Here is a 22,498-nt window from a genome sequence, read left to right on the forward strand (position 1 = left end):
CAAACATGTTTCAGGAAAGAGGCAATGGTCGTTTTTACCTTTTATTCATATATTTAACAACTATATTTAAATAGTTGTCCTTACTTTTTATCGGTGGTATTCACAGCCTTTGTTAACTTGGGCAACTGTTGCTTCAGTATAATTTTTTTCTCCAAGTTTCCCTTCCTAGACTGACCTCAACCAATTAGGGACCGCACAATGAGGGTGGGGTTAACCCAAGATTATGGCTGGCCTAAGACCTTCTGAGCTAACATACTAAATGCTGCCCCCTTACCCGATGGTGTGCCAGCCTCTGCTCCTCCAGCTCTCTGCTGCCTAAGGCAACAGGTTCAGTTGGCCTCATGGATGGGTCAGCCCTGAGTGTGATAACACCACTGTGAGGAAATGTAGATGAGTTCAAGTGAAGACCTGACTTAGTCACAATAGCGCCCTAACTAATCAAGGTAACGTTGCCGTTCTTCTAAGCAGCCACAGAGCTTGCAGATAAACAAGAAAGAAAGATCATGCCATGCACTGTACTGAGAAATACTTTCTTTAAACTGCCAACCTGAAAATGTTTTGGCAGTTTAGAGGTGATGCACATTACAATCCCATCCTCTCTCTTGGAAAAACTCTAGTAAATTGACTACAGAAAGGGAGAAAATGAGCTATAAATGTTGTTGCCCCCTTTCACAATGCCACCTGAAAAATCGCCAATGGGGCGCTTATATGCGATCAAACGCCTCACCCCATCCATTTGATTTAGTCCTATATTTAATGGACATGCGGTTTGTGTAACATCATTGTATCTGTAGACAACATTTTCTCCACATTTTGTGGAATAAATGATGCATTCTGTGCAGTAAACAGTGTCCACAGCTTTACTAGAAAGCACTGAAAAGAGGAACACACAAAGAGACCAATCCAAAAACGAACACAAGGTAATGATATAAAGATTTTATATCATTTAAACACTCACATGCATAGCTTCTACTGCATACCAGTTGGAATATTCTACTCCCTGCCCATTAACCCATTTTTCATAATCATTACTCTGCAGACCGATCCAGACATTAGATTTATGTCCAAGCAAGTTCATGGTTATGAAAGCTGGAAAAGCAAACACAGTTCAGAAATAAATCACCTCTAGACATATAGCAAGCCAAATAAGAAAATAGTAAAACGGATAGACTTGCTAATTCATTAAAACTAAAAACAAAACAAGAAGTTCTACTGACAATTTAATGGAAGTGAGAAGTGAAAGTGGACCAATAGGGACAGCTGGAAATTCCAAAATAGTATGGTTTTCAGTTAAACCTTTTGTCTGAGTAATTCTGTCTTTCCCTCCCACATTCAATTTGGTGTCTTCTTCCTCTTGTGTGCACAGCAGCAGAGGTTTACAGCTCCATCTATGCATGTTCATTTAGAAGTACAGTAAGTGTCAATGAGTACACTTCCATGCAACTGTGCACAGGATTGTTACTTCTATGCATTCTCTACGTAGTTAAAAATCTTTGCATGCAGCACATGCTTTGCTAGCATGGCCACCTCATTGCCAATACTGGGGGATGGAATTGGGCAGTTTGGGATCTTTTTATTTATTTTTGTGCCACTTTTCCGTGGTTCAAATTTGCATAAAGCACACACTAAAAACATAATTTAAAATGCTACAATACATAACAACAACAACAACAGGTGCTTTCAAACTAAAGCAGATAAAATAAAATCAAAAAAATAAAAGTAGCATAAAAACTCAAACAGTGACTAAAAAAGGTCATCTCGGGGATTACTCCTCCTCAAAAACTAAGAAAAATAGATGCGATTTAAACATTTTACTCTGGATCCTTTCACTGTAGCTCTTCCTCAGTTCTTGAGAGCACTGAAATACGTATTGGGGCCTTCAAAAATACTAACAGCACAATCCTATGCATGTCTACTCAGAAGAAAGACCAGCTTCATTCAATGGAATTTACTCCAACATAAGCGTGTATAGGATTGTGGCCTAAAACTCACCCAGAGCTTTGATCTTGGATATCCACCACGGTTTAAGATTCCAAAGATAAAATCTTTAGACAGTGGCATCACTGGTGGGTGTGTGTGCAGGCCACACTGGGTGATGCAAACAGGGGGGTGACACCACTACTGATCAAAATGTTTAAAATCTTGGTATTTTCAAATAATACTATCATGTTATATATCATTCAATGGGTAATTTCATGCAGAATGCAATGAAACCGTCTTGAAGTATCTATATTCTATAAATAGTCATAGCCAAAAAACCAGCAGGGGCGGGGCAATAGTGCATCACCAAGGCCTCCGCCAGTGTTGCCCCGCCCACGGCATGGGTGGTGATAATCTTTATAACTTTATACAATTGTATAAATACTATTGTACCTTGTTCAATTTCATTGTCAATTGAAGCAAGCGAGCCACCATAGTGACTGCAGGATGTTTGGGCTGAATACCAGCTCTTCAGATGGTCTGGATCCTTTGGAATCTGCACTAGAAAGCACTATTTGCAGAAGACAAAAAGTTACATAACTGGAAATTTTAGGATGAAATTTGTGATAGCTGAGAGGAAGCTACTCTAGATTAGAATACAGTATTGCCAAATAAGGTGGATGATAGGGAAACGACAGCTGTCTGTTCATGGACTGAAAATCTAATTCATACGGACAATGGCAGCTATGGATCACCCCCTTATGATCGTGTATAAGCTTATGTTTTATGTGTGCGGAATATAATCTGAAATAGATTAGCAACTGAAACACCAATATAGGATTTTTAGTAGAAAAGCATAATTTTGATAAGAACTGAGAAGTGAGTCAAAGGAGGAATGAAAGCAACAGCAGACCAAACCCTTCAGAAAAGAAAAAGCGGAGGTGAGCAAGGTGGCATTTAAAAGAAACCAAAAAACAAAGGAAGAGTTGCTAAGTATGAAGGGAGACATACCTAGACATGAAGTGAAGTACCTAGACATAGAAAAGGGAAATCATACTTGGAAAAAAATGCAAAATATTCTTTTTAAGTGGAATGTTACAATTTATTAGCTCAAACTAGTGTCAGCTGCCGGGTTTAGATCAGTGACGAGGAGAATTCCCGCCTTTACTTTTAGGGCCTGGGAGGCAGCAGCAGAGGCAGGGCAAGCTTTAGTCAACACATCCAACAAGCACATGCTTTGGATAATTGCCTCTGGAGAAGGTATGGTCTTGAATTGGGATTAAACTCCCTCCTCATCTCCACTACTGCCTGCCAGCACCTAAAGGTATTTACTTTCCCACTCCCTCAGTTGCCACACAGCAGTTGCCAGAAGTTTCAACTACTGAGCCATCTCACTAGCTGCAGCTGTTCATGAGACAAAGGAAAATGAAGCCATAACAACTTGCAGTTCCTAATGATTAAGGGAGTGCCACATGTATCAGCACTATGTGCTCCAGATCATAGAGATATTCTCTCCCTAGGCACAGTGTTTTTCTCTTAAGGAAAACACTTCTCTGGGGAGAGCAGGGTTGGGGGGAGGAATGATCTATAGATCATAGTGGGATGGAGCTTGCTGGTGGATTCTCATTAGCCCTGCAACAACTATCAGAAGGAACACAAGACACTAATTATTCTATAGCTGGTGTAGCAGTACTCCCATTCACACCTCCTCTCCATGAATCCTGGATTTAATTTCAATATGAGAGATACTTATCCTTATATAACACAGTTCTGATTTATTTGACCCTTCCCACCAGGTTGATACAAGCTTTTACCATTTTCAGGGAAGTGATTATTTTTTGCCATATCTTCTGTTGCCTCACATATTCCAAACTTTGTCTTTCTGCTGACCTAACCTAGTCAAATTTGCCTACAAATCCATGGGAACAAACTGTGTAAAGAAATGCTTTCAAACACCAGCACTGTCTGAATGCATATTCATAAATAAAATGTTGGATTTCCATTTGTTATAGACAATTTAAAAAGTACCTTGGATCCAAAGTACAACCATCCTTTTGGGCATGTTCCTTGAGGATTCTTCTCTTTGGGTATTTGTCTCTCAATCACCCATACCTTTTTTCGTTTGCAGATACAAGGAAGGGAAATGGTACAGTTTGTAAAACCCCAGTGTCCTGTTAAATAGAATTACGTAACTGTTAATAAAACTAATGTTACTGTGTGCATACAGATCTAACAACAGTGAGCATTTTATTATGTTTAATAAACCTGCACCTGTTAGTGAAGAAATAAAACCACATTTTTCTCCCTGAGCATAAATAGATCTCTCCCCCTCTTCTTCCCAGTTCTGGTGTAATAACGGGGAGCCATCTGCCCATCTGAAAAGAAATGTGAAAATATTTAGTTGTAAATGGTAGTCAAAACCAATTAGTCAAGAATAGTTACATTGGCTTCACTGGGTCTGGTTATGAATTAGCACCTTCACTGGGCTTCACTGGGTCTGGTTATGAATTAGCACCTTCTGTATTTATAATTCTCTTGCAAAAATTTGTCATGGATAGTAATGATAATTATTAGGTAAACATTTAAAAATGAAGGGGTAGGATCTGAGTGGTCAACACCATAACATTCGACAGAGCTGTAATCTTCCTGAGATGATGGACTTCAAAAATATTCTATAATGCTATGGTTTTGTTTTCTGAAATAAGGCCCTACACAGACATTCAAAATATGTACATAAATGCATGCAGAGACAGCAGCGAGAGAGAACCAGCAAGCCCTACCCCATGCCAACATGCTCCAAAACCCTGCCCCTGCACTGAACCCGAGTATAGGGTTTGCCTGAAGTCGCAAACATTGTAGCAGGAAGAGATCTTCCCTGTGATTAGGGGTGCTGGTTGCCCAATGTCCCTAATTATGGGGTGGATCTCTCCCCAAGTGAAGCATTTCTCATGGCTGGTGGGGGTGTGGGGCTTCAGAGCCTTGTGCCTGGACTTGCCAGCATGCTCTTGGCGCTCCCTTGGTGCATTTGTGTACACATTTTGAAAGTTTGAATAGGCCTGCATGGGTGAGAGCCTGATTCAGACAGAGACATCTATTAAAACGTAAGGTTTCTGTAAATGTAGAAGCATACAAATAATACAAAGAAGAGAGAAAATCTTTTCACCAAAATATAACTATTTTATTTTGTGTTCAGGAACTTGTTTTGGCTCTTTCGGAATATCCGTTTTCCCCAGAAAGAAATAATTTGGAAACATTACTGGGGCCAATTCCAGATTATGGCAGATATTTTATGACACGGACCCCACTTCTCCTTGTCTGATCCCCGCTCCCGCACTGTCAAGAAAGATGACAAGCAAGTGGGAAGAGGCAGCACATCTGGCACTTGCTCTCTTTCTGGGTGGCATGTCAGGAATAACTGGGCTCCATGGTGCTGCTTAGAGTGACAGTGAGTGACCTACAGGTCTAATCTGCTCATTGGTTTTTCTCTCCATGTGGCAACCACACAGTTGCTGGACTTGGCCCCCACAACTGCAGCAGCTAGAAAGAAAGCACAGGAATGGAAGTGGACAGAGGTGGTTTCTTATGGGAGAAGTATAAATGTTCACAATAAGACAGTTTTACCTAAATCCTTCACTGGGTACTTTTGAATGCAATGCAATCCACCAGTTAGTATTTTTTGATAGCTGTAAGAGAATTTTTAAAGAATTATGCAGTTTTTCTGAAACTATAAAGAGTTTGCATTTCTTCCATATTGGTATATAACATATTTAATTGGTTCCTGTGTTATTTACATGGGCCAACCCATCAAGACAGTAATAGAAAGGAAACAAAAAAAAGTAGAAACTGTATATTGTGTTACTAAATGAAAATTACTTATGCCACAAAAATTATGAGGCCAGTAGAAAAATTTTGTTTGCCACTATAATAATAATACCCAAGTGTATTGAAACAAATGGCTTACTGCTAAGGAAGCCAAGTACTTCCATGTTCCCCCTCCCCTTTCCTTTCTTGTAGGCCAGTGGTATTCAAACTGGGGCATCATGACACCCCAGCCTGTGGGTCCTGGCCTCTGCCCCCTTAAGGGGCAGGGGCAGCCAGGAGACAGGGGGGAAGGCAGTGGCGCGATCCACAGGATCGTGCCGCTCAGGGGAGCTGCAGGGGCTTGGGTGCACTTGCCCAAGCTTCCTGCAGCCTCCCGGGGGTGTGGGCAGCCCTGTGCAACCTTCGGCAGGGCTCCCCAGGTAAGGAAAAGTGAAAGCGGAGCTATCACGCCCCGCTCTGCAAAACTGGAAGTGGAGCACGATTGCTCCACTTTCCCTTCTGACAGGGCTGCAGGGACTGGGGTGCACCCTCCAGTTCCTGCAGCAGCCATCCCTGTGTGCAGGGAGCCCTGCATGAGCGCCTGCAGGGCTCCCCAGGTCAGGGAAAGGGAGAGTGGGGTGATCGCACTCTGCTTCTGCGGAGTTAGAGCAGATCGCTCCACTCTCCCTTTCCCTGACCTGGGGAGTCCTGCAGGCACTTGCGCAGGGCTCCCCGCACACAGGGATGGCTGCTGCAGGGACTGGTGAATGCATCCCAGTCCCTGCAGCCCCCTGAGTGACGCGATCCTGGGGGTGGCGTTGCTGCCTTCCTCCTGCCCCTGCCGCCTCCTCCTCCCCCCCGCAAAGACTTACTGTGGGTTTCAAACTCCTGGAGAGTTTGAAAACCGCAGTTGTAGGCAAACTCATTTGCAGGCAATGTTACATAGAGCTGATACCATCAACATAAGGATGGTAAGTGTTTAGAATTTTTCCTTTAAAAAACACCTTTAAACTGAATTCCCAAGCTTTATATAAAATCAAAGGGAAAAAAAGCTGTTCCTTGAAAATGAGGTACTTGAAAAAGAAATAGTTACCTTTTTAATTTTGTTTTGAATAAATTCCTGTTCTTTAGAGGAATGTATTGTTACTATATCTCCATGGAGCCAACCACAAACAAACTGAAAAGTGGCCCAGTCTGAGGCGCTTACATGGAAAAAGTATTCTGCTCCTTGATAATAAAACCAGGATGGTTCTACAAGTGAAAACATAATCCATTCGAATACATATACAACAGAATCTCAATGGTTAATACAATTTTATTACTGTTCAGTATACATCATAGCACTGAAACCCCATGATGATAAAACTATAACTGAACTACTATGTAGGTACATAACATTCTTTTTCTCCTTGAAATTGCTGGGTTTATAGAACACATATATTTGAAAGACTCTATTCCACTAAGGCGCAATCCTAACCCATTTTCCAGCACTGATGTAAGAGCAATGCAGCTCCAAAGTAAGGGAACAAACACTGCCTTACCTTGAAGAGGCCTCTGTGACCACGCCCCAACAGCGGGATGTGGCACATGCCCCAATGGTACAGCAATGCCAGTGCTGGAAAGTTGGTTAGGATTGCGCCCTTAATGTCTCAGAGTATAGGTTTTCCTGGTAACTGTTACTGCTGATAGCTCCTCCTCTTCCACCACTTTAATCATTTTTTGCTGTGTAAAGAACAATGAATAACACAGTAAGAGATAATGGAGACATACAGTATTTAAATCCAAATGATTTCAGTGGAAAAGCTATTACATGTTCAGTTTGCTCCCAGTTAAATTTAAATGGCCTTTGTTTTGGAAGGATCATGCCTTAAATATTTTATACGTGAATTTAATAAAACTGCACATTTCAGTGATGTTCCTCTGCAGCACTTTATTTAGGTTTGGGTTTGAAGCTGCAGGTAGGGACACTGATGCAGACCTGGTGGTAGGATTTGCTAAAGCTGCTCTGAACATCCAAGGAATGATATTTTTAGTATAATCTCTGCAGAATGATGGCTTATGCTGCACTCCTATATACACTTTCCTTAGAGCCCAATCCTATGCATGTCTACTCAGAAGTAAGTCTAATTATAGTCAATAGGTCTTACTCCCAGGAAAGTGTGGATAGGATTGTAGCCTTTAGTGTATGCCCCATGAAAACAATGGGACTTACTCTGAGTAGACATGCATATAATTGTACTGTTAGAAATTTTTTTTTAATTTTGAAAGTTAACAAGTATCTTGGTCATCCCTGCAAAACTTCCAGTTACTTTGACTTGGTTGTACAGGTGCAACAAAACCACATTGCTGCATATTCCTAAAGGGCCAATAAAGCTATCTCCAGAGGGGTGTTCTCTCTTTTATGTTCTCAGATCATGCATGCTCTGTAGTTACCCAGAGCGCTATTTTTAGGCCTCTTTCTACTTTCTCTCGCTCCTTCGTCTAGAAGAGAAGACATGAAGTTAGACAAGTAGCTGGAGGATCCACTTCCATCTTTTCCTTTCCTGCAAACATGTATTTCTCCATGTATTTAAATAAAGCTATCTTTGACTTTTGAATACAAGCCTAGTACAAAGTTTCCTGACTGGACTTTCCTGCACAATGTGCTTTTGTTATTTTGGTATTTGTATGTGTTCAAAAAGCTGATTTTTTTTCCATACCGTTCATGTACCACTGTGGAATCTTTGGTTTCACACCTGTAATAGAAATAATGTTCAATTTTTTAAAAGCCTGGGAAATCTATATCAACCTATCGGGGTCCCCACCCTGCAGCCAGGCCCCCACCTTACCTCAGGAGAAGGCTCCAGGGTCTGGGGAGCTGGGCAACAGGAGAGGGGAGAAGCCAGAAGAGTGGGAAGAAGGGAGAGGTGAAGAAGACACAGGGGAAGAAGGGAATTTAAATCCCTTTCTCTCTCTAAGCTTCCCACCCCACAATGGGTCTCAATGGACTTGTGCCAGTGAATTCGCTAGAGCAGGTCCAAGGAGAGAAAGGAGGCAGGGATGCTGCAGGAAAGGAGGATAGGATTTGGTGCACACCATTGCTGCCAGATCCACTCCTCCTGAAGCCTCCCTGCCTCTACTCCTCCTCCTCCCTGTCCAGTTGCTCCCCTCTCCAATCTCCCCCCACCTGCCTCCCATGATGGCCCACCTGCTCTGATAGGCAGCTTGCACTGGGACAGCTTTGGCTTTTCTGCTGGCACTCCAGCACTGCTGGAGCGCACTTTACACCTGCCTTATGGAGGTCAGCACTGATGGAACACTAGTTCCGCCAGGAGGCAGACCAATAGGATTAGGCTGCCAGTCTGTTTCTGTGTCCCTTCTTGTCCTCTGCAAACAGAGGTGTAGCTTCTGGGATAACAAAAAGAGCCTTTCCCCTGTGGTCCAGACTGTGACAAGTTCCATTTCGATTCATTCACTTTTTCAAAATAAAATAATCACGGCCATTCTAAAAACTACATATACTGTGCAATATGATTAATGCATTTTTTAACCTTTTGGTATTTTGCATATCCATTCACGCTCTGAACTGCAATGTAGCGGCAAGACTGTTCCATTAACTCTGTATCCAGCACAGTTTCTCACATCATCTTCAATGTATGTGTTCTCTAAAAAGGCAGATGCAACCTGCATAGAACAGTACAATCTAAATACAATTCAGGCACATATTTAAGTACATCAGGATATAAGAGACTTCGGCTGCCTTCAGACATAACACTAAACCATAGTTTAACATTACAAACTTGAGTAGACATGAACTTTCAGCTCATACACATCCGTCCTTCCCTCTTCTCCCCTTCTGCACCACAATTAGAACACTCTGATCCTGGTTTGCAGCAAACCACAACTTGCCGTTCATGTAAACCCAAAATACAATGGTTTGAGTAAGTCATAATTTACCAGAAACCGGGATATCAAACCATGGTTTGATCCCAGTTTGGAGACAAGACTATGGTTTGACTGAACCATACATAATCAGTTTTGGATATAGTTTGCCACGAATCGATATAAAAAACTTAACCACAGCAATAAGCAGAGTGGGAAGGAGGGACCATGCGAGCCTGAGGCTTTTGGTTGCTAAATAATAGTTTAGTGTTGCATCTGAACCACCTTATGAAAAGAGGCAGACATCTATGCCTGTTCCACCCTTTTGGGCGGGGAAGATTATTTACAGCCATTCTAAAGGCATCTCCTCAAGCTGCATTCTGTATATAGACCCAAATATCTGTCTACAAAATAATAATAATAATAATAATAATAATAATAATAATAATAATAATAATAATTATTATTATTATTATTATTATTAACAGTATTTATATACCGTTTTTCAACAAAAAGTTCACAAAGCGGTTTACAGAAAAAAAATCAGATGACTAATGGCTCCCTGTCCCAAAAGGGCTCACAATCTAAAAAGATGCAACACCAGCAGACAGCCACTAGAAAAGACACTGCTGGGGTGAGGTGGGCCAGTGACTCTCCCCTTGCTAAATAAAAGAGGAGCACCCACTTGAAAAAGTGTCTCTTAACCAGTTACACATGTACTGTGAAGGATGCACATGTATAATTCACCACTTCTCCCCTTAAACTTAAAAGATATATCCCCTTAGCTTTGTATGCCTAGTTCATTGAAGCATTCTTTGAAATAATAACACATAATAGTATTTGGATGGTTTGCAATTTATTGTAGGCACACAGACTACCATCTAAAGGCCCAATCCTAAAGAGTAAGACATGTTTGTGGGCCCTAGCGCTAGTGGAGCGCCGATGCTACCCCAGCGCCAGTGAAGCACTGGACCTCCACTGCTTGGTGGTTGCATGGACCACTGGGCAATGGAGAGGTAGGTGGGGGCGTGGGGGAGGTGCGGAGGCAGCTGGGGCAGGTGGAGGCAGAGGGAAGGCAAGGAGGAGTATGCTGGGGGAGGGTGGGAGGGAGGCGGGACCAGCGAAGCTTTGCTCCACTGATTCCTGAGTAGCCCTGTCAAGCCATCCATCTGACATGGAGACTCTAAATTTTATGCCGATCCTTGGATTGTCGTAGAATAGAGTAGCCCCATTGCAGGGCTACTTGGTTTACCCAGGGGAAGGGGGCGGTGCCAGTGGGGTGTGTGCTGCATCCTGCAGTTGGGTGTCACTCAAGGAGGCCTCCTCAAAGTAAGGGAATGTTTGTTCCCTTACCTCAGAGCTGCATTGCCCTTATGTCAGTGCTGGAAAGCACTAACATAAAGGGTAAGGATTGCACCTTTAGACTTCTTATTCTAGAGTAGTCTTGGGGGAAATGCTCCTTATTCAGTGAAATAATTCTGAAATAAGTGGTTCAAGGTTTGTAGCCCAAATATAGTATTTTTTGTACAGTAATTAGTGTATTTATTTTAATTTAAACTCTAGAAGCTTCAATCTGAACATGACATTTTAAATTTGTTTTGAATGTCATTTAAAATCTACTTGATGTGCCACAGTAAGCATTTGTCAACATTTAAAAAATGGTAAAGAGATGGAATTAGACTAGTTTTGAATGGGCAGGAAATTTATTGTCAATGGGAATGGAGGAATAGTTTGTTCTCTACTTTGTTAAGCTTGTAAGGTAATGAGCAAATAAATAATTTACAGGAGTTCCATCAGACCATTCCCAGGATCCTTCAGATAATGGGTTCCTTTTGTTAAGTCCAATCCAGAATTCTCTCTCTTCAACACTGTGATTAAAAATAAAACAATCAAACAAGGTAATAGATAGATAGCATTAGCCACCATTTTAATCTACTGCACATCAAGATAAGATGCACACTTGAAGCTGTGCTGAAATAGCTGTTAATATGTTTGAGTCATCTTTGAGCTTTTTTGAAATTTTTCATCTTTCAAGGAGAAAAAAGGTAATAAAATGGGGGACAAATGGCATATTCCATACAACTGTATGGAAGCATTGTGTTGAGTCTACTTCTCCAGATGAATGAATGGTTAATGGCAGAGAGAGAGAGAGAGAGAGAGAGAGAGAGAGAGAGAGAGAGACCAAGATACTATGAGATGACAGACATACAGTCTCTGACATTTCTGTCTAAATCCTGTTATTCTCTTTGATTTATACAGAATATCATTACAGCAGAAATATCCTATTCTTCAATAAAATTACAAATTCAAAATAAAGAAAAAGATTTACATTAGCTCTTTGTCCCATCATAGGAAAAGAATCTTAAAGAAAACATTGTTTCATACAGCCCACTTTAATTTTTTTCCCCAGGAAAAAAAATCATCTGATATTAAACATAGCCTTACTTATGGAACATTGTGTTTAAGAGTTTGTTCAAAAAATCCTCTTCAAAAGCATGTGTAAAACTGGCAAGATGTGCTCCAAAATCTTGACACAGTGCTTCTGCCTCATCCCAAGATCTTTTCATTAGTACTTTTTCACTGTGAAACACCTGTGAATAAAATAAACACCACAATAAATAGTTCACATCACACATTGTCAAAGAATCATATGAAAAGGGAAAAAAGACAGAAGGAAAAAAATATACATATGATTTAAAAAATCCAGAAGAAACATGTTATGCCACCTTTGTTTTCTGTATCTATGTCACTCTAAACTTCAACACTTCACAGCTGAAAGCAGGGACACACATATTTTTATTATTATTAAGAATGGAACCTCTGTTCATACCAAGTATTACTGACTGAGCCTAGCCCCCCAATTATTACACATTGCTAAAAGCTCTAATCTACTGCTATATGCTATACTGATGTATTCTCCTATAATCTGCCCCTGCACTAATTATGATACCAAGATGTCTGTTCTTTTTGGCTATTCATATAAACACAATCGTCTGAAAATATACCATCAGAGGTTCAAATCTATCTTAGCTACTATGGTATGTGAAATGGCAGACTCTGTATTGCATGGTACTTTAGTACTCATGTGAACATCTGTACATGACTTAGACCAGTGGTTTCTGAAAATTTTAGTACCATGGCCCACCTTTTCAAATGACACTGTATTGGGATGCACCCAGTGGTGGGATTCAAATAAATTAACAACAGGTTCTATGTCCTAATGAGCAATGAGCAACTCAGCTTCAATTGCTTGCCGCAAAGGAAGTTGAAAGACTAAGGCTGCACTCCTATACTGTACAGTACACACTTTCCTGGGAGTAAGTCCCATTGAACATAATGGGACTTACTTCTGAGTAGACAGTCATAGGATTGCACTGTAACTTTAACCCAATGTCTAAATCCAAATTGCAAGGCTGCAATTCTGTCCTCTATAGTCACACTTACAGGCCTCTGGCCACTAGTTTCCAAGGAGGATAAACATGCGGCTGAAATGCACACTTCAAATGGGCATTTTTTCTTGAATTCTCAAGGCAGTTGTATAATGAAATCAGGAAGGCACCAAGAAGAGGAGGTGGGAACTGCCAGGGCTCCAGGTTACAAACCTCTGGAGACACCACAGCAGCATAGCACCTTCACATCTGCACAAACCAACTTGCTGCACTGGGCTTTGAGCTGGGCCACCATCCTTCTCAGTGGGAACTTGGTGATTTTTACCAGAGCAGTCAATCCTCTCAAGGATCTGGTTCACTTTTAGTGGTGAACATCTGGTCAGCAAAAGTGCACTGAGCACATAGTCTGACACCTCATCATCAACCAAAAGCAACAACAGCATAGTAACATCTTTATATCTCCCCTTCTTCTTTGTTCTATTACAGCATTCCTCAGCATCTGCCTCTTGCCTGCTGTACCATTTTGCATGGCCCACCTCTGGGAAGTACAACTGGAAGTAACTGGAATGACTTTTTCACCAGTTATTTCCATACTAAGAGGCCAGACATGATGCAACAAACCACGGTAAGAGAGAGGCTCAGGCTACAATCCTATCCACTTTTTCCTGGTAGTAAGTCCCATTGACTATAATGGAACTTACTTCTGAGTAGACATGCATAGGATTGGGCTCCCAGGGTAGATGGGAGGGCTTTTTTGAGTGCAAGAAAAGCAGAACTAAGCCTCCTACCACTGTTTGTTGCATCTTATTGCTGGTCTCACTGCCAGGCAGTGGAGGTCTAGGGGGGTCCTGCCATGAGTACCACTGGGCACCACCTCAAGTACCACTGGTGGTATGAGTACTACTGGTTGAGAAATGCTGATCTATTGCTTTTACCACCCAGCCCCAAAAAGAATTCCAGTGAACTCTAAAGCTTCCCCCTCCAACTTCCAATTCTGCAATCCAATGCACGTCTACTCAGAAGGCCAACAAGTTCAAGGGGAGTTGTTGACTTCCAGGGTTTGAGAGACAATGGCAGCCTTGAAGGACAGTTTCACTAATGAGCAAAAAAGTACTATGAGGGGACTGTTCTTCTAGGTTGCTTTCTGACAGGCAACAGCAGATACCCATCACTTTGGTCTACTCTAGTGGTGATTCTCCCACAAGTTTGAGGGCTGCTACTGACCAGGGAGTGCAAAGTAGGGGCCTGCAGTGGGTGGGGAGGCAGGTGAGACAGAACCTCCCCGCCATAGTCCTTCGAAAGTGTTGCAGCTGTGTAGGTGCCCAAGCACCCACAACCCAGCCTAAAAATGAAAATTAACAGCACATGTAACAAGCCTTGCAGGTTTTGAGGTTCACCCTGATCACAAGTTCTTCCCAGTGCTTCTCCAGTTCTTCTTCATTAGGTGATAAGACCTAAACCCAATTTGCAAACTTGTTCAAAAAATCTTCAATTTCTAGTCAGCCTGCCATTTCACTTGCATGGGGGGGGGGGGGGGGAGAATAACCTAAAGGAACTTTTCTGCTAGAGAAGGAGCAATGCTAACTGTACCATCCTCAGCACACTTACCTGGGAATAGCAGCCCAATCCTATGCAAGCCTACACAGGAGTAAATCACATTATATAGTCAATTGGGCTTGCTTCCCAGGTGAGTAGGATTGTTGCCTAAGGGCTATCCAACTTTCCAGAGCCAATGCAGCCACATTGCAGTCCCGAGGTAAGGGAACAAGCATTCCCTTGTCACAAGGAGACCTCCAGGACTTGGTGCTGGAAAGTTACAGTTAAGAGGACTTAGGACCCAATCCTATCCAATTTTCCAGTGCCAGTGCAGCTGTACCAATAGCGCATGCACTGCATCCTGTGGTGGGGGGCAGGGAACATTTGTTCTCTTACTTCAGGGCTACATTGTGACTGCACAGGTGCTAGAAGAAAGCCTCACTGAGCACAATAGGACTTACTTCTGAGTAGACATGCATAGGATTGTGCCCTAAGGCTGCACTCCTACTTCCACTTTCCTGAGAACAAGCCCCATTGGCTATAAAGAGATTTACTTCTGAGTAGATATGCATAGGATTCTGCTCAAAGGCTGCAATCCTATCCACACTTTCCTGGGAGTAAGACCCATTGAACACAACAGGACTTACTTCTGAGAAGACCTGCATAGGATTGTACCCTTAATGAAGTAATGTTTTGTGCCACATTCCTGCCTTTTTTTAACCTGAGGAATTTCAGCTGTGGGAGCATCGCCTTTATGTGTCTGATAGTGTATTATACAATCATTGTGCAACAACACGTTGTATTGCAATGAAAAGATCCCAGGCACAAAACTGCATTCCCAAACCCCAAGGATGAAAACCAACCCCATGGTGCAGTCCTGTGCTTGTGGGAAGGGCACAATCCCTATGTAAGTAGGGAAGTAGGGACAATCAGAAGTGAGTCCCATTATAGTCAACAGAGCTTACTGCAGCATGAGAGCCCAAGCCTATGCATGTCTACTCATTATAGAGTCTCATTATAGCCAAAGGGGCTTACTCACAGGAAAGTGTGGCTAGGACTGCAGCCTTTGAGCACAATCCTATGCATGTCTACTCAGGAGTAAGTCATTATAGCCAAAGGGGCTTACTTCCAGGAAAGTGTGGATTGGATCACAGCCTCAGTGGGGAGGATGAGATGCTTCCTTCCGATTGACAGTGGCTGCAATCCTGACCACACTTTCCTGAGAGTAAGCCCCATTGAACAAAATAGGAGTTACTTCTGAGTAGACTTGGTTAGGATTGTGCTCAGTGCCTACCCAGAGGTAAGTTCCATTGTGTGTCCATGGACATGGGGGGGGGCTCGCCCTCGAAGGCAGTGGGGGCTCTTTGGGCGGGAGCTGCTCTGGCACCCTCCTCTTCATCCCGCCAACACCCCCAACCCACATGGAGAGCTGAGCCCAAGGAGCCTCCAGGCGCAGGAGCAGTCTACTCGCCAGTCAGCCAGCTCAGCCAGGGAGGGGAGGCGCAGCGCGGGGCGGGCGAGACTCCAGTTGGCCGCGTCCGGCTTGCCCCTTCAGCCCTAGCAGCCTTGGCACCCACTGGGAGCGACCCCCTTTCCTCCCGGGATGGGTTGGCCCCACATGGCTGCTTCCCCCAGGAGGGTTAGCCCTGACATTTCAAGGTGTGAGCTCCCTGGCCAGCAAACGGTTCTTAGAACCAACAGCTGGATTAGGTAGGGGTTCTATAGAATAGGTGAGAACCTGCTGAATCCCACCACTGGATGCACCTAGCTTTACAAGACTAAAAAAAAGAAGTTTCACTTTACCAGCTACTCAAGCCTCTGTTTTTATCCTTTTACCATTGGGGGGGGGGTACCTTCCGAAGCATTTGTTGAGCTCTAAATTCAATGAATTGATATTATTCTGGTGACCTTGCATTTCCCTTTGCCTGGCCTTTAAAAAGAGCCATACACATGAGTAAATGCACACATGTAGCTCTGGCGGCACTCCTATACACTGTTTCCTGGGAGTAAGCCCCATTGAATACAGTGGAACTTATTTCTGAGTAGACATGCATAGGATTGCACTGTCCGTTTCACCTTCCATGAGGCTTAATACGTTTTCCTTGTCAACTATTAGCTAGTCCAGTGGTTCTCAAACTCTGAGGAAGCTTTACTCCCTCAGTAAGTCTTGGTGGGGGAAGGGCTAGGGCAGTGATGCTATCCCCAGGATCATGTTGCTGGGGGAGGCACTTTTCACTCACATTATGTAGGCAGGGCTGCAACGGGGTGCAGGAGTTCAGAGAGCCCTGCGCAGCCCTCTGCAGCACTCTCTGAGGCTTGGAACATTCAGAAACAGCAGGAGCAAAGCACCTCCTGCAAAACAGAAGTGCTTTGCACTCACTTTTTCTGAATGTTCCAAGCCTTGGGGAGGGCTGCGGAGGGCTCCCTGCACCTCCTGCCGACTCCTGCAGCCTTGCCTACATGAGTGAAAAGCTCCCCCTCACCCCCCCATACTGATGCAATCCTGGGGATAGTATTCCTGCCTTTCCCCTTCTCCTGCCCCTTAAAGGGACAGGGGAACCTTTTCACAAACTGGTGGGTTGTGACCCACCAGTTTGAGAACCACTGAGCTAGTCAGTTTTGCGAACTACTGGTGGGTCCCAACCCACAGTTTGGGAACCAATGGTTTAGACACAAGATGCATAGACTTAGACATGTACCTTCTAGAAATCCTAGGGAGGGAACTTAATCCTAAAGAATGAGACCTAACAAAATGTTGATAAAGCATCCACAAAAGGGGAAAAAATAGTGACAATGATTTATTAGATACAGGTGCTAGAAAATCAGAATTGTTCCAGGTATACATCACTCTGGCTTACATTACATGGTTATGTTATTTTGGAACAAAGTATAATGATAATAATGGATTCCTAAGTTCAGTTCACTGGAGTTTTTGGTAAGATCTTGGTCCTCTCTTTACCTTGTAGCAGCTAAGCAGATGATGGTCTGATTCCCATCCAGACAAACAAGATATACGTGATTGCTGAAAATGTGGTTGTTGAAAATTAGGCTCACTTTCATCATGGGATTGGACCTCTTGCTTACAGAGTGACATAGCCTTGAAGTTCGTACAGTTTTTCACCTCCCAAAGGCCAGTAGGTTCCTCCTGTTGCATAACAACACACCCTCCTGGATGCCCTAAAACAGGGGGAAAAGGCCTTCAATATCAAGTAAAATTATTTAAGTGAAGCATTGGTTTTTAGACTTTTCCCTCCAGAGGGCAGAATATATGAAACATTGCAAGAGAAATGTTGTTTGGTGGTACAAATAATGCCAAAATGTAAATGAAACACCCATATTTGCTACCAAGTTATAACTATACCAAAGCACTCTAAGACAGTGTTTCTCAAACTGTGGGTTGGGACCCACTAGGTGGGTTGTGAGCCAATTTCAGGTGGGTCCCCATTCATTTCAATATTTTATTTTTAATAGATTAGACTTGATGCTCCCATGATATGTGGCTGCATTTGGGGAAATGTTACAGACCTGTACTTTTAACAAGCTACTATGCATATTCTTTCAACAATGATAGTCAATGGGACTTACTCTTGGGTAAGTGTGGGTAGGATTGCAGCCTAGGGTTGTTAAAAATTTCCCAGTTTGATGATGTCACTTCTGGTGGGTCCTAACAGATTCTCATTCTAAAAAGTGGGTCCCGGTGTGAGAACCACTGCTGTAGGAAATTATAAGAAAAGTGGCAGCCCTACAGCACAAGCCTATGTATGTTTACTCAGAAGTAAGCCCTACCAAGTTCAATGGGACTTATTTGCATATATAGGATTGTATATAAGATTGTAGCCTTAGGGCCCAATCCTATCCAACTTTCCAGCACCAGTGCAGCTGCAGTGTAGCCCCGAGGTAAGAGAACAAATGTTCCCATACCTTGAGGAGGCCTCTGTGACTGCCTCCTCACCTCAGGATGCAATGCATGCCCCTTTGGCACGTCTGTACTGGCACTGGAAAATTGGATAGGACTGAGTCCTTAGTTATTTAAGAAAAGCCTATAAAGCAGCAAAAAGCTATGCCTTTGAAATCTGTTAATATTTTCCCTGTATTTAACCAGTAGAGGTCACTGTTGAAGGACAAGATATGCAGTATATGAAATGAGCAAGTAAACAGAACTGCAACATGATGCAACCTTAATTGATCGTGCATTATCTAACAGAGAATGAAAACCAAAAGAAATTTAATCACAATGTTGCCCCAAGTAGATAAATGATCCATAAAAGATACAACTTACTGGGCTGATACTTTTTCCAGTTTGCAAATGTTAAACAGTGAGGTCCTCCATCTTCAGTTAGCCAACTGTATTCTCCTGTATTGTTCATATCTTGTAGGGCTATCCAAAAGTAAGTGTTATCGATTTTCACTGTGTTATGAATCAAGCTGTTGAGAAAAGCTTGTTCAAACCTTTAAGAATTAAAAATAAGTAATCAGATTCCTTAAATCTGAATTTAAAATTTAGCAGGCATTTTTAAAATTTATCCTTTCAAGCAATGGGGAAAACGCTTGAATAGCCTATTTTAAGAGCAACTTGTTGAAACTGAATGAAATGAAAAACAAGAACAAACAAAGCACTTAATGGTCTAATCTTGGGCTATATTAATTGCAGTGACACAAAGAGTAGGCTGTGATGCTAAACAGACTCCATGTTCAAGTAATTCTGCCAGGAAATCAGCTATCTGGTCCTTTTGTACAAGTAAAGTCACGTGCTAGATGTCACTGGAATTATTTTAGTTCTTTATATAATTTCAAATAGCTCCTTACATGCCACATACTGTGCTTTGTCCTCTTTTATGATGCAATCCTACACACTTTCCTGAGAGTAAGCCCCACTGAACACAGTAGGATTTTTTTCTGAGTAGACATGCATAAGAGGATTGTGTTGATATTATAGCAGGCACCACGCATAAACATAGAATACTTGTGCCATGGAAGAAACTGGTTTTAGGTCATAAGTCATAATGGTTTGGAATGTATGTACCCAAGAGACCACTGCTTTCCCTGTGCCCAATAATAATCCTGAAGACCAGTTGGTAGTACCCTCTTAAACATATCATTTGTGCATCAACTCAGAGCAATAAGACCACACAGAAAGTCATTCTTGGTGGTAGTTCTGTAGCTCTTAAGCATACTTTCTCTTAAGGCAGTGGTTCCCAACCTAGGGGTTGCGACCTCCCCAGGGCAACCAGAACCACTGCATTCCCCCTTAAGCAGAGTGTCTATAGCAGTGATGATGGCAACAGCGCCTACCGAATTGCACCACCAATGTGAAAAAGGGTTGTTGTTTTTTTTATATACCTGGGGGGTCACTATTGAGGGTGTGGGAGCCTGTGCCCTCCCCTGTGGAACGCAGGAGCCTGTGATCCCCTCTGTGGACCTCCCCATGCCTCAGAACTGCTCCCTAACATGATCACAACCCACTTCCCATTTCATATCAAAAATCAGAAGTGGGTCACAATTGCATTAGAGCAGTGGCGATCCTGGCCCCAGTAGCTCCTGGGGCCAAGTCCGCAGGTTGCTGCTCTCCCTGCCAAGCTGCCGCTTCCTGCTCCCTTATGGAAGCATTGTAAAGGCCTCAGAGAGTTGAAAGAAATAATTTCCAGTTTCATAGAGGAAACCAGAAGTGACATTTTAATGTCCTTAGAAGGCATTCTAGGGCATTAGGCATTCTAAGGCATTGATAAGGCATTGATAAGGCATACTGGGGAGGCATCCCTGGCCCTCAGAAGGTCTTCTAAAAGCTTAAAAATGCCTCAGAATGCCTCTGTACAAAAGGCCTTGGATGGCACGGGGGGGTGCACTGCAGGATGAGGGAGGATGGCAGTGCAATGTTGCCCCCCCAGGACCCCTTGACCTTCCTCATGTATGCCACTGCATTAGGGAGCAGTTTTGAGGTGAGGGGAGACCCACAGAAGGAGGCATGCCTCTCACACGCTCCAGAGGATTATACCAACCCCCATGTATGTAAAAAAAAACAACCCTTTTTCAAAGCGATGGCATAATCCAGGAGGTGCTGTCGTCACTGTCACTGCACTGCAAATATTTGCAGTGGTCCCAACCTTTGTGTAAAGGTTGGGAACCGCTGTCTTAAGGGCTGTCAAACCCCAAGCATGAGCTCCTTTCAGATTCTTTGTAAGATTTTTTTTTTTTAAAACAAGTGCAAGTACTTAGTGGAAAATATTTACTGCTGTGTGGCTGTCTGCTGGTGTTCTTTTGCATCTTTTTAGATTGTGAGCTCTTTTGGGACAGGGAGCCATTAGTTGTTTCTTTGATTTTCTCTGTAAACTGCTTTGTGAACTTTCTGTTGAAAAGCGGTATATAAATATTATTGTTGCTGTTGTTGTTGTTAATAATAATACAAACCAACAACCATAAATCAAATGCGGAGAGGGGAACCAATGCACCCTGCTTTACGTATTTACTATAGCTAGTTGCTTTGTGATACTTGTTTATCTCAGCCAAGGATATAATGTACACTTCCCACTTTTTATTTTGAATAAAAATAAGATATCATAATCAGCATTATGCCGATCAAAATGTGCAAAAACAATTTCTTGGCAATATAAAATTGTAAGATGAGCCCAGGCAGATCAGATCAAGTGTTCTCTAGTCCAACATCTTCTTTCCAACTATAGCCATCTAGAAGCTTCTAGCTTTTCCTTCTGTTCCCCACCTCCCTGAAACTGGTATTCTGAGGAATACTAACTCTGAACCTGAGGTTTCAATTAATTACCTTTGGTTAATATCCACTGATAGACCTGTCCTCTATATAACTATCTAGTTCCCATCTGTTAGTCACATATATAATCAGAAGTTCAGCACACAGTTTAGAACCATTTAGGAATTTGGTCAAAATGAGAACAAAGTGTAATAAACCATTAGAAAATCCAGCCACTTAACAGTAGATGATCCAATTTAATCATCCTCTTGTTTATGCAATTCACATACACAGATGCAAAGACTTTTTTATCATTTTCACTGAAAAGCAGCTGTTAAAGCAAAACAATTCTAACAGTTCACATTATATAGTTCCATATGGAATCAATGAGAACATATGTGTCAGGATTGTCAGCAAGCTTTCCACCTCTTTCTACAATGAAACTTCTGCAAATCAAAATGAATTAAAATGTCAGAATGCTTGCATGCACAAATAATGACATGTCTCATAGTATTTCAATTCCAGTTAGCAGACAACTGATTAATTCTATCCAGTCACAGCCTGATTTAAGCAACAACAAACTGAATGTTTTAGTCTTAGCAATTTACCTAAGATTCAAACCAGTTGATAATTGGCTGTTTCATTTTGGTTTCTCCTCCAATGACACTCAGGAGTTAATCTTTATTTTTTTACTTCTTAAATAATTTTTTGATGGTCCAATAGAATTAGCTACCTGCTCATTATTGTTGCAAGTGAGGGACAGTAATAGCCACTGGATGCGTGATGAAAACTTCGAGGGGTTTTGTCGATATTGTAACAATATCCACCATGCCTTTCCCATCCCTTCAAAAATAAACATAATTATTGATACAGTACATTCTGTAAGTGCAGATATCTGTACACAATTACTTATATGTTACCCAAACACATGCCAGAGGGAAATGGTCCCTCTCTTCATTCTCTTCATTCATTCTCTTCATTCATTTATTTTACCACTTAAGAACATAAAAAGAGCACAGCTAGATCGGGCCATAGGCCCATCTAGTCCAGTTTCCTGTATCTCACAGTGGCCCAACAAATGCTTCAGGGAGCACACAAGACAGCAAGATATAACCTGCGTCCTGGTGGCCTCCCCTGCATCTGGCATTCTGAGGTAGTTCACCTCTAAAATCAGGAGGTTGTGCATTCCCATCATGGCTTGTAACCCATGACGGACTTTTCCTACAGAAATTTGTCCAAATCCCTCTTAAAGGCATCTAGGCAAGATGCTATCACCACATGCTGTGACAAG

At 42.4% G+C, this 22,498-nt stretch overlaps 1 protein-coding gene across 1 annotated transcript in view; it reads right to left on the reverse strand.

The window, feature by feature from the left end:
- PLA2R1 (phospholipase A2 receptor 1) overlaps positions 1 to 22,498 on the reverse strand; it is a 59,470-nt gene that overhangs the window by 17,379 nt on the left and 19,593 nt on the right. Inside the window, exons 9-21 of the mRNA XM_066634222.1 lie at positions 21,941 to 22,050; positions 18,787 to 18,956; positions 17,467 to 17,684; positions 12,028 to 12,173; positions 11,366 to 11,450; positions 9,252 to 9,384; positions 8,421 to 8,456; positions 6,815 to 6,972; positions 5,542 to 5,603; positions 4,192 to 4,295; positions 3,949 to 4,091; positions 2,374 to 2,491; positions 959 to 1,089 (exon numbers count right to left, since the gene is read on the reverse strand). Of these exons, the coding sequence (XP_066490319.1) occupies positions 959 to 1,089; positions 2,374 to 2,491; positions 3,949 to 4,091; positions 4,192 to 4,295; positions 5,542 to 5,603; positions 6,815 to 6,972; positions 8,421 to 8,456; positions 9,252 to 9,384; positions 11,366 to 11,450; positions 12,028 to 12,173; positions 17,467 to 17,684; positions 18,787 to 18,956; positions 21,941 to 22,050 (1,614 nt within the window). The remainder of the gene's footprint in view (positions 1 to 958; positions 1,090 to 2,373; positions 2,492 to 3,948; positions 4,092 to 4,191; positions 4,296 to 5,541; positions 5,604 to 6,814; positions 6,973 to 8,420; positions 8,457 to 9,251; positions 9,385 to 11,365; positions 11,451 to 12,027; positions 12,174 to 17,466; positions 17,685 to 18,786; positions 18,957 to 21,940; positions 22,051 to 22,498) is intronic.

Source organism: Tiliqua scincoides, chromosome 1 (assembly GCF_035046505.1).
Source record: "Tiliqua scincoides isolate rTilSci1 chromosome 1, rTilSci1.hap2, whole genome shotgun sequence".
Classification (NCBI taxonomy): Eukaryota; Metazoa; Chordata; class Lepidosauria; order Squamata; family Scincidae; genus Tiliqua; species Tiliqua scincoides.